Source organism: Macadamia integrifolia, chromosome 14 (assembly GCF_013358625.1).
Source record: "Macadamia integrifolia cultivar HAES 741 chromosome 14, SCU_Mint_v3, whole genome shotgun sequence".
Lineage (NCBI taxonomy): Eukaryota > Viridiplantae > Streptophyta > Magnoliopsida > Proteales > Proteaceae > Macadamia > Macadamia integrifolia.
In genome coordinates, this window is record NC_056570.1 from 29,377,319 (window position 1) to 29,393,382 (window position 16,064).

General features: G+C 39.7%; 1 protein-coding gene across 1 annotated transcript in view; it reads left to right on the forward strand.

Moving 5' to 3' along the window:
- LOC122061101 (CCR4-NOT transcription complex subunit 10-like) overlaps positions 1-16,064 on the forward strand; it is a 42,561-nt gene extending 26,497 nt beyond the window's left edge. The window contains exon 6 of the mRNA XM_042624287.1: positions 13,797-16,064. Coding sequence (XP_042480221.1) covers positions 13,797-15,734 — 1,938 coding nt within the window. The 3' untranslated portion in view covers positions 15,735-16,064. The remainder of the gene's footprint in view (positions 1-13,796) is intronic.

Here is a 16,064-nt window from a genome sequence, read left to right on the forward strand (position 1 = left end):
GCTTAATGTTGATTTTTGATGATACAAGGTATATGTAGCATACTAAATAATGGTAGAAAAGAGTGAAAATAAAAAGGAAAATTTACCATGCCACCCCCTGGAAAATGCCACAATTATAAGACCACCCCTTCTGTTTTACCAAATTTTACTCAGACCCCCTACCGTCAGTCACTGTTAAGGAATATACCTTATTTGCTGATGTCAACAACTAATTTTATTTTAAATACCAAAATACCCTTATTAAATACGAATTACCAAAAATACCCTTACAATAAATTAATATTTCCTTACATAAATCGATAGGTTTTGGACCCATTCCAAGACCTAATTTACCTTTCTCCCAAATCGCCACTATTGCCATCAGTGATCGTTCATAGCAGCGGCAACGGCATCAGCGACGGATGGCGACCTTGCGGCGACCCGTAGGACCTCGCGGCGACCAGGCGAAACCCCTATGATATAGTCAATCGTGTGTTTCTTCTCTCTCCCCATTCCCGACCAGGCCATTGTCTTCGTCCTCGCGACTCTTCTTGTACTTGAGCTCCGCGGAGCTATCCCTGTTGGTTACTGGATGCAGCTCAAGCCCATTAGCCTAACCCTCTTATCTGTTCTTGGGTCAGTCCCCTCTTCTCCTTTTAATCTATTTCCCATGTGCAAGATTTTATTTTCTTTGGATTTGAATTCGAGTATTCGACCCATTTGGGTGTTCTTTTAGGACTGTAGTTTATAGGAATTATTCGTTTGATTCATTTCATCGCTCCTTTGTGATGTGAACAATTGGAGAACTCATATGCGTGTTAAGTTTCTTATCAAGATAATGGGCAAGTTTGGGTTGAGCAAGAAAGGCTATAAAGGCACTACCTTTGAGAAGAATAGAAATGTTCCCGTGTCTGAGGCAGTAAGGGATGATGAACCCTTGAAGTCAACTGATCACCATGATGAAACACCTGGACAAGAGAAAGAGGGGAACTTGCGAAGTGAGAGAACTGGATGGAGAATTCAAAACAGAGGTCGATCCAAGGGCCAAAAATAGGATAACTATAACAGTCAAGGCCATGGAACTCTGCACCGTCATCTTGGTGTTGAAGGTTCAAAGCCACCTCCAGGGCCAAAAATGCCTGATGGAACTAGGGGATTCACAATGGGTCATGGCCAGCCTCCTGTCTAATCAAAATTCAACGTGAAGGGTCATGGGCATTGTTAAAGATTTTGAAGGGTTATGCGAAAGAGTGTGTTGGATCAGTGTGGATTCTGTGTTTTTATCTGCAAAATACATAAGCTTGGTTTGGAATTAAAAAAAAAAGTATAATGGTTAAAACATGAGTTTTTTAATGGTAAGGGTATACCAGTCATTTTAACATGACAATAGTGACTGACGATAGGAGGTCTGAGTACAATTTGGTGAAACAGAGGGGGTGGTCTTATAATTGTGGCAGTCTCCAGGGGGTGGCATGGTAAATTTCCCAAATAAAAATAACACTTGGTCGCCCTGTTTGCCTTAAGGCGGGCGCTTTGTCGCCTAAACGCTTAGGCAGCCCTCCGACGCCTTGGTTCGCCTTGGCACCGTGACAATTGTGAGGTGCCCTAGGCATGTAGTATATGTAATATAGCATTGATGAATTTATGTAATTATGCTTAGAACAATGGTAAAAGGGGTTCGGGCTGCCAAGGCAAATGCCTAGGTTCGAGTCTTGTGAGAGGCCACTTTGCACAAAAAATGCCAAAGACTAGGACCGATGTCAAACCCTCCCCTCCCAAGACTCCGCATAGGTGGGACCAGCACTGGGCAATGACCCTTTTTTTGTGATTATATTTTTTAGAGTATATGAGAGTATGTATCGGTTGGAGGGCGGTGGGTGACCATAGACCTCCATACATCACCCATAGACCTCCATACCATGGGATTATATAAAATATGTCTTTGTTAGTGTCCTATTGGGTTTAGAATAGTTGTTAGCTAAGTTAGAGTTAGTTTCCTATTTTATTAATGCATTCTATTTTCCTATTTGGGTTATGACTATGTAATTGGTAGTCTATATATTGAATGAAAGGGGAAGTCCTGACCACACGGTTGTGACTCTCAAGTTACACCAATCTCTTTTTCTCTCTTATTTCTTCTTCTTTGATTCTGGTTCTCAAATCTTTACATGGTATCAGAGCCATGAAAAAGAAGATGAAGAAAATAAGGTAGCCAACGTTTGGTTACCGTAGTTATGAGTGATTTCTGGTTTTGGTTTTGAATCCTTGCTGGTATCATCGTTCGCTGTTCAGATATTCAAAACCACGTCAATTTGAAGATCATTCTCTGCTACTTCAAGTAATTTGACCGATTGTTGTCCATTCCTCGTGTCAATTTCTGCTCCTATAATCGATTTTTCAAGGGTATTGTAAACTGTGTTAAGGGTTTTTCTTTGTTCTCGCTGCTGAAATTAGAATCTTGGTTCTACTCTGCTCCTGCTGCTGTTGATGCTATCGCTGCTGGGTACTAACGATGGGCTAATTTTCTGCTGGAGTTGATTGTTGAAGACAGGTAGTCGAATGCATCTAGTTTGCTGCTGGTTTTGTTACTGGTTATTGACAGAAGAAAACCCAAATCATGGTTCGATTACTGCTGGTTGAAGAAGATTTTTGGTTTTCTCTTTGTTCCTGTAGAAGAAGATTTTCTGATTTTCTGCCTTGTGCCTTGGTTATCACCACCCCTTTCTGCTGAATCTTGCTGCTGAATTGGTTTGTTATGTCCACTTTTCTGGATTTGCTGGTTTGCATCGATTCGTGGGTTGAAGATGTAGGTTCTGCTTATCAAACTCTGCTTATCCCATCTCACTCTTGCTACCGCTGGTTTCGTGAGTACTGAGGAAGAAAACTCTCCACTCTTTGCTTCTTCTTCCTTCCTGATTTCAGAACTAACAATACGGTGGTTTGCTGGTTGCTGGGATATCTTCTTGCTGGATCTAGTAGGCATTGATATTGCGATATTGTACCCAAGGTTCAAAATATCGGGTTTACCCTTGGGGAGAACTAAATTTCGGTCGAAACGTGGGAAATTTCGAGGAAACCAAGGAAATTTTCCCGGTTTGAGGTTTCGACCCCCATAATGTGTTTGTTTTTTGCCTGATTTTTGTATACTTCCTATTTTAGACATATCTAACCCATTCACATAATTAGTTTCATGGAAAACATCTAAAGTCATACTTGTGGTGTTGACCAAAGTTTGCTAATGTACGTTGAGTTGTTGATTGAAACTAAACTACATAAGTACATATATAAGTTACTAACTAAAAATGGGAAATACATTATTAAAAGTTTAAAACAAACAAAACATAATGTAAAAGGATCCAGAATAAATAATAATATTACATAATGTGAGTTATCTCTGAAGTCTCAAGTCTTAATAGTCAACAGTCAACAACCAATTCCAAGTAGAGTGTCTATGCGGTTTCAATCCACGAGCTACGTACCATTGCAGATGTTATAGCTACTCATCTGAATGCATCACATACGAGTCCCATGACATGTTTTGGGCCCAATTGTTTTGGTAGTCTGTTATTGTCCATCATAGCTAGGTATCCTAGCCTAGGGAGTGGCTCAGTCATAGATCATAGTGATAGGATGTGGAAGTGGCATGCAAGGCTGGGATGGATATCCAAAGATAGTGTCAACAAAAGATGACCCACCCCCTGAACTACCGTCCTATCCAAATAAAGTAGAAGATCCACCCTACTATCCGTACCCACCACCATATCCAAATGAACTAGTGCTCTCGAAGGATGGTACACAAGGTTTGGATGGATGGGATTTATCTTTTTGGTCCAAGCTCCCTTAGGTAGATTTGCTATGAATGTGCAAGATCTAAGCTTAGAATGAAGATTTGATGGCACAAGGGCAAAATCTTAAGTGTTTTCCTAAGTTTCCCACTTCATAGAGAAGAAATAGGGGGAGAGGGTCGAAATCTTGAAATAAGAAGGCTTGGTTTCCCATTTAAGAAAGTTTTATAAAGTTTGACCCGCTGGTCCAATAAAAAATTCCCCCATTTCTAGGAAAATTCCCACATTTCAGTCGAAATGTGGGAATTTTGGTCTATACCAGTGACTTTTGAAAGTCACATGGTATTTGGTATCGGAGTCCTGGGATACCGTAGAAACATGGGAAATTTCGACGGTATCGGTGGAAACCTTGAACCATGATTGTATCTGAAAGTTCAGGTTAAACGCCAATCGTATGAGGGTGTTTGAAGTCTTGAAACCAGTAGGGTTCTCCGCTAGGGGTGTCACAACCTAGCGCAAACCGATAAAACCGATCAAAACCGACCAATAAAATCGAACCAAACCGAACCAAACCGAACCAAACCGAACCAAACCGATCCTTATTGGATTGGTTTTGGACTGAGCTATGTTGGGACCGGCTGAAAACCGATCCAAACCGAACCGACCAATAACCAAATCGAAACCAAACTGAATGAAACCGATAAAAAAATAAATGATTATGAGATTATAAATTGGTGAATTGACTATCCATTTTTCACAATATTAGTGAGAAAATTTTTTATTGTAAGGGGAATTGTTACAAATCATTGAATATTAGGTTATGAATAGAGAAATTGATTTGTAAATTGTAATAATGCTTTCATTGATTTCCTTGTTCACTATACAAAACTAGTTGGATAGTTAAATGAATGATTGGGGATAATAGAGTTCATTTTGTGATTTCAATATTAGTCGTCATCTTAGTAATTTGTTATCCATTGGTTTCAATATTAGTTCCCTTACAATGATAAACCATGATTTAATCATAATCATAAATTTAAAGTGTTTTTTTTTTTTTTGTCAAACCTTGTCACTATAAGGTATGTATGTAAGATTTCGTTATGGTTGAAGCCCAATAATAAACCGATCTAAACCGGTATTAACCCGATATTGAAAAACCGAAATAAAACGAAACCAAACCAGACCGAAACCGAAACCAACTGAAAACTGAAGTTCCTTAACGGATTGGTTTTGGTCTCCCTCATTCCCATAGTTGTCACGGCGTCAAATCGATCCAAGGTGGTGGAGGGGTGGCTAATCGATTTGCCGATGAATCGCCCGTTTTGGCGTTCCCATGGCGGTCAAATCGCCCGTGTGTCATTTTTTATTTTTTCTATTTTCTAAAATTATTTAATATGCTATTTTTTTATTTTCCCTATTTTTTAAATTTATTTAGCATGCTACAAGCCTAGAATATATACCCTATAACATATAAAACAAACATTAAGTAACATCAAATCATAAAAAAAATCAACATAGCCATATCATGTCATAAAAAATCAACATAAATTATTGACTTATACAGTTATACATCAATTCATCACTCATCAAGTCATAAAAAATCAACATGTACATCACACAAAAGTAAAAATTAAAAGGCTAACCTGTGATTGAAGCTTGAAAGCAATGATTGGAAGTGAGTGAGCAACCTGAATAAAGTAAAATGTATATATGTCAATATATCATATATGAATGACAGAATGAGAAATATATATTTGGAAACCAAAAAATAGAATCATTAGATCAAATGATGAGATAAGTGGCTAACCTGTTAAGCTATTAGTGACTTACTGAAGCAATAAAGCTTGATAGCAAATGAACTCAACATAAAAAAAAAACTTAACTAATCATCCAAGTTCAAAGTTTAAAGTTTAAACAATATATAAAATCCAAACACTCAAACAGTCAAACACAAATAACTTAATCATCATAATCATCCAACAAATCAACAGATGGCAGATTCCTTTGTTGTCCTTGTCCACTAGAAGCATTTGCATTTTCACCAAAGTTATCTATGACATCCAAGTCATCATTCACATCATCCTCTTCTTCCAAATCTTCTTCCCCATCTGATTCTGATGACTCCCCAACAGCCCTCCCTCTACCACGGCGTGTGTAGCACAAATTTCCTCTAGAGGTTGATGATTGAGCTCTCCTGGGTCGATTGGGCCCCTCCATTGTTGCCCCCATTGCTCTACCAGCAACGTCCCATGTGAGATCAGCATCGGGATGGACTACATCATCCACTTGCTCGTCAATCATCCACTCACTACTCCAATCCAATTCATCAAGCACAAGTGGATCATAATTTCTGTTGAGGAGACGCCTTTGTTGAAACCTTTCTTCTAGGCGGCGATTGTATTGAACATAGACTAGATCATTCAAACGTTGATGTTTTAGCCTATTTCTCTTCTTGGTATGAATCTGAATTCATAAACAATAGAGAACAACAAACAAAGTTATTGTTCCAAAAATAAAAAGTCTAAAATATGAAATAGATGTAATACCCAGCTACTTACAAACTCAAATGTGCTCCAGTTGCACTCGCAACCAGAAGAGGAGCAACAAAGCCCTAGAATACGTCTTGCAATCTTTGAAAGCTCAAAAGCATGACCTCCAAATGAACCCCACCAAGTAACTATAAAAAATAAATATATATATAAATAGCTAGATTGATATTTAATATATCACACAAACAAAACAACTAAACAATGTACTCTACTTACTAGGACTCATGGTTGCCCGTGATCTAATTGCCATATCCGAGGCAAAACCACCTCGAGAATATCTATACAAAGTGGCTTGAGTATTTATCTTGTCTTGTAAAGCTGGTTCATGTATCATTCTTTCATTGACTTCATTAAATGCAAGCTGTAGAGAAGATATAATTTGGTAGCCACCATCATCACCTTCCTTGTAAGAAAAAAATTTGCCAGGATTAAGAAATAGTGCTGCTCCATACAAAGGACCCCCCATCTGAATCTCCCAACGCCTATTAACAATATCTAACACTTTCTTGTATTGCCTTTCTTTATCTCCAAAATTTTCTTTTATTTTCTTTTTTTCCTCATCCATGACAAATTGAACCTCAGGCATAGAAGGCCTCTCATCACCATCCACAGTCCTTAAGACAGTAAGAGGTGGCTTTGAAGCTCTAAGACAATTTTCCACACCATTCCAAAATGTTACAACAAACACCGTCTCAACCACTTTCTTCCCAGCTTCGGTCTTTGCCAAATTAGAACTAGTCCATTCTTTAGAAATAAACAAATGTCTCAAGTCATCTTTATGTTTTAACAAGCTTTGAAGTGTCAGAAATGCAGTTGCAAATCTAGTAGCTGCTGTCCTCACAAGGTCCCTTCCATTTGTTCTAGCCCTCATTGCATCAAGAATGCGTGTGCCTGTAGATGAAGTTGGTTACTTTTTTTGCCTTACTTATCACAGTCCTATTAGAATTCAAGAATCCTGTTTCCTCCAACATCAGGTCAATGCAATACGCTGCACAAGGAGTCCAATATAGCTTTGTCCTCTTCTGCATTAGCATTGTACCGGCTAATTTATAAGCCGATGCATTATCTGATACAACTTGCACAACATAGTCCTCACCAATTTCTTAAACTTTGTTGTCAATCAATTTAAACAACTTCTCTGCAGTTTGAGATATACTAGATGCATCAACAGATTCCATAAAATAAGTCCCCTCTGGACAGTTAACGAGGAAATTAATTAAATGTCTTCCTGTTTTATCCGTCCACCCATCAGTCATTAGAGTGCATCCATACTGCTTCCAATACTCTTCATATTTATTCTTCATCTCTGCAGTTCTATCCTTTGCTGCCTTTAACAATGGCACTCTTACTTTATGATAACTTGGGGGCTTATATCCTGACCCGTACTGTGCAATAGATTCCACCATCACCTCAAACCTCCTTGACTTAAGAGTATTGAATGGAATACCACACTGATAAACCCAGTTAACAATGTGATTATCAACTCTCTTTTTTTCTTCCGCTGATCTAAACCGGTTCTCTATAGTAGTCTGAGTATTACCTTTAAGATGCCTCTCAACAACCACTTGCTCAGGAGCCCGTCTAACATGAACATCCATGGGGCCCCTTGTGGCTGAATGACTACTTTCTTTTTCTTAGCAGATGTCCCAGAGCTAGGAATAAGTCGAGAGGTTGTAGGAGTCCTACTAGACTGTCTTTGACCTTCAACTTCTATATCAACATCCACAGCAGCACCAGCACCAACACCAGCACCAACATCAACATCAACATCAACATCATCATCATCCAAAATGTCTTGCATCCTTTTCTTCTTATTGCGCATAAGAGCTGCATTCATCTCTGTAGCAATCGCTACAGTTGTCTTGGTACACTTAGCAACATCTCCATATCCACCCACCAAATGTTGCTTTAACCTTTTAATTCCACACTTGAGGTTTTTTCCACAAAGAGTGCATTTAACAAGGTTCTTGTCTGAAAGGTCAGGCCAATACCCATACTTCCACCCAGGATCATTTTTGGCCTTCCTGGTTGGGTCTTTTGATGGATCATATGCAGCCGTGCTTATATTATCACCCCCACTATTACCAGGTCCACCAACAGTACCATCCATTATGAACTCCTATAGTCCTATTATCCTACAAGTTACAAAACAGAGTAACAAAGTATGTTAAGTGTTAACCAATAACATTAACATGATAACATAAAAAAAAAACAATCAAACACTCACAAATCCAACTTAATCATTTCACTTAACACAACCAAGACCATTGTCAAGTTCTTATATTTTTTTTTTCCAGCAATCTAAAATATATGATTTCCAACCTTCAGATCAAGCTCTAGATAGTAGATAACTAGATATACAACTAAAGAGGAAAACATATTATAAATATCGAAAAGGCTAAAAGTAAAACAACATAGAACAGAAAAATGACATGAATCCATCTAAACCCATATGATAATTCCTGCATTTCTTTCAACCCACCAAAAAACAAATAATAGAAGATACTGAAACTAAAAAAATCAAAGAGAAACTCAAAGAACCAGAGGGTAGAGGTTGTAGAGAATAACCAACTGGAGCAGATAATAGAAGGCAAGCTGCATAAAAGAAAAGAACAAAGATCGAAGTTACTCGCAGGTGGGGCCTTTACCTGGTTGTCGCTCTTGCTGCCGGAGGAGAAGATGTCGCAGGTGATATCGTATTGTGGTTGTTGTCGTTCTTGCTGCCGGAGAAGGAGAAGAGAAGACGTCGCTGTTGGTTGCTGCTGGAGAAGGAGAAGAAGAAGAAGTTGCAGGCGGTGGCTGCCGGAGAACCAGTCCGGCTGTTGGTTGCTGCGGGAGAAGGAGAAGAAGAAGAAGTTGCAGGCGGTGGCTGCTGGAGAAGACTTCGCTGTTGAGAAGGAGAAGACGAAGAAGTTGCAGGCGGTGGCTGCTGGAGAAGACGTCGCTGTTGGTTGCTTCCGGAGAAGGAGAAGAAGATCTTCTCCGCTGTTGGTTGCTGCCGGATAAGGAGAAGAAGAAGAGTTGCAGGTGGTGGTTGCCTGAGAAGGAGAAGAGAAGACGGTCTTGCTGCTGGAGAAGGAGAAGAAGAAGAAGTTGCAGGCAGTGGCTGCCGGAGAAGGAGAAGAGAAGACGTCGAGGATTTTGGTCTCTTCGAGAGTTCGAGCTTCGAGGGTTTTGGTCTCTTCGGGCGGCAAGTGTTTCAATTTTACGCTGCCATATTATAATAAACAAAATGTTATTAGAAAAAAAAAAAAACCAATTAAAATATAATAAACAAAATATTGTTAGTAAAAAAAAAAAACACAAAGTCGACCGCCTAGGTAATAAATCGAGATATGGCGTCCATGGCGACGCCTAGCTTTCCATGGCGACCGCCAATTGTGAGAACCACAAATCGTTGGACCCCCGTGCCCAATTTTTACCGTCGAGACGTCAAATCGCCGCCTAGGCGACGCCTTGACAACTATGCTCATTCCTAAACCGAAACCGATTCAACCTGACCGAAACCAAACCGAACTGACCAATTGACACCCCTATTCTCCGCCATGTTGCTGTCGAGAGTTTGAAGACAACCTCAATTCCTGGATGTCTTTATTCCTTTTTTTTTTTTTCAATTTTTCTTCTTGATTTTCCATTTATACCCTTCATCTTTTATTTTAATTCAGCCTTAATCCTTACTTTTTGTTATTACCAAATCTGTCCCTATTCTTTAAATTGGAATTCCTTTTAAGTTCTAACTCCTTTTTGCCTTCCAAAGTGTCCTTTAAAGATTCTATTTAATTACCGTCCTGCTGCTCTCCATTGAGATCTTAATATATTTACAAAATTGCCATTGTCTATTGTTATTGCCATGTTTTGAGTATTCTTTTGTTTGGGTTGTCCCATCAGTGTGGCCAATACTGGGTTTCAATCCAAGATTGCGTGGATTATATACTGAACCATTGGTCTATATTTTTCTCTTGGTGGGCATGGGATCACCTCAATTTAGAATTTGCACTTTTTTGGGAAAATTGGTACTTGCATGCGTGGTAATTAGAGTTATTTGCTCAGATTTGTTACTGTAAGGGGGAGATTGAAAATTATTTTCTTGTGGTGCTCTTGGTTATGGGATTCTTTATGGTGGTGGTTGTTGGAAAATATTTGTCTTTGCGTACTGCTACATGTGAGGGGGAGATTCAAATTATCTGAATTTGATTGATTGTCTGTTCAAGATTATTTCGTTTGAAGACGTTATGCTCGTGTGTGTCCTCAACAACTATTTTATCTTGAAGATGGTATATTCAGCGATTGGATGCTGTTTGGTATATTCAGCTCCCTGATGCTATTTGGTATATTCAACAACCTGATGTTGTTTGGTCCTCAACGACCTTATGTTGCCTATTTATCTGTGAAATTTTCTGGGAGATCTCTATTTGAGGCTCGTGAATACTTTTGTTGTAGCTATTGGGAGTAACAGTTTTTGTTGGAGCACCTTCTTTGGGAAGGTTTTTTGTTATTGGAATACCGTTTGGAAGGGCTTTCGTTGGTATTGGAGTGCCTTCTTTGGAAGGGCTTTCGTCGGTATTGGAGTGCCTTCTTTGGGAAGGAATTTCATTGCTTTTGGAGTTGCTGATGACTTTATAATAGTTGATTGGAGTTCTTTCTATGCTTGTTGGAATTCTTGTTGATCCAAGCTAGAGCTTTCTATTGCTTTGTGTATACTCCAGCTTGAGGGGGAGTGTTAGTGTATATGAGAGTATGTATGAGTTATGGGTGACCATAGACCTTCATACTGTGGGATTATATTTGATGTCTTTGTTAGTGTCCTATTGGGTTTAGGATAGTTGTTAGCTAAGTTAGAGTTAGTTTCCTATTTTATTAATGCATTCTACTTTCCCATTTGGATTATGACTATGTAATAGGTAGTCCATATATTGAATGAAAGGGGAAGTCCCAACCAGACGGTTGTGACTGTCAAGTTACACCAATCTCTTTTGACTCCAAAGTTACACCAATCTCTGTCTCTCTTATTTCATCTTCTTTGATTCTGGTTCTCAAATCTTTACAATATTCAACATAGAAGCCTTATCAATGCAGTATGATATGATTATGTTAGTAATGACCTAATATAACTAATATATAATACACCAAGTGATGCAGATTCATGGCTGTTGACCCTTTTGGCAATTTAGTCCAAGATGAACTAGGTCCAATTGGGTTTTTGGGTTCTGTAGGATATTTAGTTATTTATTTATTAGGGTCTTTATTAGTTTTCTTATCTTGCATTTTTCTGTTTTAGTTTCAATAGGCTGATACCATAGAGTTTTGAGTCAAGTTTTACTTCAGTTTCAGGATAAGATTAGGATTATTCAGTGTTGTTAGGAGTCTTTTAATTTCATTTTTAAATACAAGTGTGTTACTCTTATTTTATTCGGATTTGAATTTTGAAGAATGAAGTTTTTATTGAGTTGTTTACGGTGTTGGATTGGTACATAGCAATGGTTGTGTGCCCTCTCCCCTCCTCCTGAAACTTCTCTTATGTCTGAGTTTTCTCTCTCATCACCCTCTTCATCTGATCTCTTCTTATTCTTTATTCCCTTCTTCTTTCCCATCTTTTATACCCATCAAGCTTGCCCCTGTTCTGGTGGTGATAAACCCAGCCGATAGGTTGTTTAGATCTCCCTAGTCACCTTCTCTTTTCTTGTCAGATTTGAGTTATAAGTTACCTTTCCTTAGGCGACCCTAACCCTTGAATATCAACCCCAAAAGCTTCCCAACTTGAGAACCAAGTGGGAGACAAACCTGCAACTCCCTTTGTCTGCTGGTCCATGATTTCAGAGATCAACTGTTGGTGATTAGAGCAAAACCTGGCTGGAATCAATGGGTTTAGGTGAATCGATTTCCTACCTGAAATTTCAGGCCCATCAAAGTATCCTAGTAGTTGGACTTCTGCTTCTGATCTTGTCCAAAGGTTGTAGAAGACAAAACCCCTATCCCCTTCTTTATCGATTCCTTGTCTATTAAACCCTTTTTCCTTAGTTTCCACAAGTACCCTTTTCGTCCCGCTATCCCTTTTTATCCTCACTCCAAGAATACCCTTTCCTCTTCGAACGTGCTATTCTACTAGTTGGTTTGTTTTTTCATTGCTGCTAGGTTCCCTTATATACAGTTCTGGCATCCAATTAAAATTTGAGTTGTGCATTATCCTGGTGGGCCCATAAGCGATCCAACACTGGTTATTGGAACCCTGGATCTACATCACAAAGCATAGGTTATAATATAAGAATATTCGGAAAAAAATCAAAGCAATAGACATAATTCAATGTGAACTAGTGAAATGTAAAAAAACTGATATAATACAAGGTGTGCTGTCACAAGGCCACAAGGCCACAAGGCACCGCCTAGGTGATGCCAAGCATTCTATGCGATGCAGGGGCATCCAAGGAAGTTGCCTTTTTTTGCAGTTGCGTGTACATTGCTGGACCGGCATCACCCGATCTGGAAACCCACAGGAAAAACCTGCCCAAATCAGGATTCTGGTTCAATAAGGGTTGTTAGAGGTTTATTTAGTTACGTGGGGTTGTAATTTGGGTTTTAGTTGTTTTAAGAGTTAGATATGTAGGAGTCTTTATTCAATATCCTTGTTTGAATTAGTTTACAGTTTTCAAGTTTCCTTAGCCCCCATTGTTTAGAGGGACTTTGGTGGGGTGGGAGTTAAGGGGTAGGATATTTGTACGGATTTTTACACCCCATGAGATTTTGGCTCGTTTGGTTTTGTGGGAGTAGGAAATTTGGTCGACAGACCTTTGATTGTCAGATTTTACTAGGCCGACGATTTCTCCTACCCCATCCCTTCCCAATCGGTGAGACTTTACTGAAAATCCATGCAAAAGCCGTTGGAGATGGCTCAGCAACTCCTTCCTCGCTGCAACCCCGTGCAACCTCCCATTCTGCGACCCCCCACAAAACGGATAAAATAGTAAGGCAAGAAAAGACAAACATACATTTTGGTAATCTATAGCACAGACCAGCTCCCCAGGTACCTTCCCGGAGATCAATTCTAGGTATGACCAAATCAGAGAGGGAAGAGATGGAGATAACTATAAGAACATATATAATAAACAAGAAGAAAATTCACCAAAAAAAGAAAAAAAAAAAGAAAAAGAGAAGCAAAAAGGTTCTTCAAGCTTCGGCTGCATGGCAACCCCCTTGGTCGCCTAGGTGGGTGCCTAGGTGCCTAGTTGTGTAGCCTTGCGTATAGGCCCCCTCTTAATGCCTTGGGTCGCCTTGACGCTGTGATAATTGTGTTACAGAGTTTCTGTAATCCCAATTGACCAGTTTGATATTTCTTATTCTGAAAATAGTCCTGTTCTGTTATATTTACAAATGTACTAATCTATACATCTCTCTGACACAATGCCAAAGTGTTTGGAGACATTAAGCTTTATATTATTTTTTTCTTGTACCGCTGCCTCAGTTTCTTATTATGATTTGCTGTGTTCAGGATGTTATTCACTATCTGGAAAAATCTTTTGGTGTTGGCTATATGATTAGTCAAGGTGACAATGGAAGCACCAACCAACATCAATCATCAAATGCTGTAGTAAGACCTTCATCTGCGCCGAGCAATTCAACTTATGCTGATGCCTCTAATTCAGACTCAGCTGCCAATGCAAATGCCTCTGAGAATCCTTTGACAAGAACCTTATCAGATGAGGCACTTGAATCCCTTCTGTCAACACTAGATAGTAGTGGGAAAAACTTGACAAGGCCAGCTGGCCTCCCATCCAACGATCTGTTGAGAACCTCCGCTGATCGGCCCGCTCCTGCTGTTGATATGAAGCTCAAGCTGCATCTCTACAAGGTGCGATTACTGCTTCTCACTAGGAACCTGAAGGCAACAAAACGTGAAGTTAAGTTAGCTATGAACATTGCACGTGGTAGAGATTCTTCCATGGCATTGCTTTTAAAGTCTCAGCTAGAGTATGCTCGGGGTAATCATCGTAAAGCTATCAAGCTCTTGATGACGTCAAGCAATAAGACAGAATCTGGAATGGCAAGCATATTCAACAACAATCTTGGTTGCATCTATCATCAACTCGGGAAACATCACACATCAACCGTATTCTTTTCTAAGGCACTGAGAAGTAGTTCATCACTTCGATCAGAGAAACCTCTTAAGCTGTTGACTTTCTCCCAGGATAAATCCCTCCTTATTGTGTACAACTGTGGGTTGCAATACCTATCCTGTGGGAAACCAATAATTGCTGCTCGCTGTTTTCAGAAGGCCAGTCTAGTTTTCCACAATCAGCCCATCTTGTGGCTCCGATTTGCTGAATGCTGTCTATTGGCACTGGAGAAGGGGCTTCTGAAGTCCAGTGGGTTTCCCACCAATGGGGAGGAGGTTAGAGTCCATGTTGTTGGAAATGGGAAATGGAGGCAACTTCTTGTGGAAGATGGGATATCAAGAAATATATATTTGGATCCTGTGGAAGAGGAGGATGGATTGTTGGGTGGTGATGGCCAACACAGGCTTTCGATCCCCTTTGCTCGGCAGTGTCTTCTTAATGCCTTGCATTTACTGAACAGTTTGGAGTTGAAGAGCGATGATTTGTCCAATTCTGCGACAGAGGAAGATGGCTCGAGTCAATCAGGGTCACTTAGGAACTCAAAAAACAAAAAATTATTGGTTGGGGATTCAAAGGCATCTAATGTTACAGTAGTTTCTGCCTCAGCTAATGCGAATGGGGATGCAAAAGAGGCTAGGGCAGTGAGCCTGAACAGCACCCTACAGAGTTCCGTCTCCGCTTATGAAGATATGTGCGGAAGGGAAAACCACTGGATCAAGCAGGCTGTTCTAGCTGACCTGGCATATGTAGAGTTGAATTTGGAAAATCCATTGAAAGCACTATCAGCTGCAAATTTACTTTTGAAGATTCCAGAATGTTCAAGGGTATACGTCTTCCTAGGTCATATTTATGCAGCTGAGGCACTGTGCCGTCTAAACCGGGCAAAGGAAGCTGCTGAGCATTTGTCAGTTTACATATCAGATGGGAATGTTGAGTTGCCATTCAATGAAGAAGACAAAAAGTGGCAAGTTGAAAGGGTTGGAGATGGTGAAGAGTTTAATGGTGGTTCAGCTTCTGCCAGTTACCCACCCATGGAAGATTCTCAACGCATCATGTTCCTGAAGCCCGAAGAGGCACATGGAACCCTCTATGTAAATCTTGCAGCAATGTCTGCAATGCAGGGTGATCTTGAGCAGGCTCAACGGTTTGCAACAGAAGCTTTTTACCAGGTTCCTAATAATCCACAGGCAGTCCTGACTGCAGTTTACGTGGATCTTCTGCTGCAGAAGACACAAGCTGCCCTTGCCAAATTGAAACAGTACAGTCATGTTAGATTCATCCCTAGCAGTGTAACATTTAACAGTTCTGCCTGATGGTTGTATTGGTGGTTTAATTGATTCATGTGTCCATCCAACACCCTGTGTGAGTTTAGAAGGTAGAAGAGGAAACTTTTTCTTAAGAGTATCTGTAACATATATGAGCCGTAGAATAAGCGCCCTTTTTTTTTTTTTTTTTTTTTTTTTTTTTTTCATGCTTAGAGTTTGGTGGCATGGCACATTGTTTTGATTAGCGCAGATGCCCCCTTTCAGAATTCAAAATGTACTAGTTCTGATTCAGATTAGTGGTTAGTGGCTAATTTAGTTTGTATTCAAGAAGAGAGATTGAGCTCTCACAATAGAAAGGTTTGGAAAACGATTCATTCA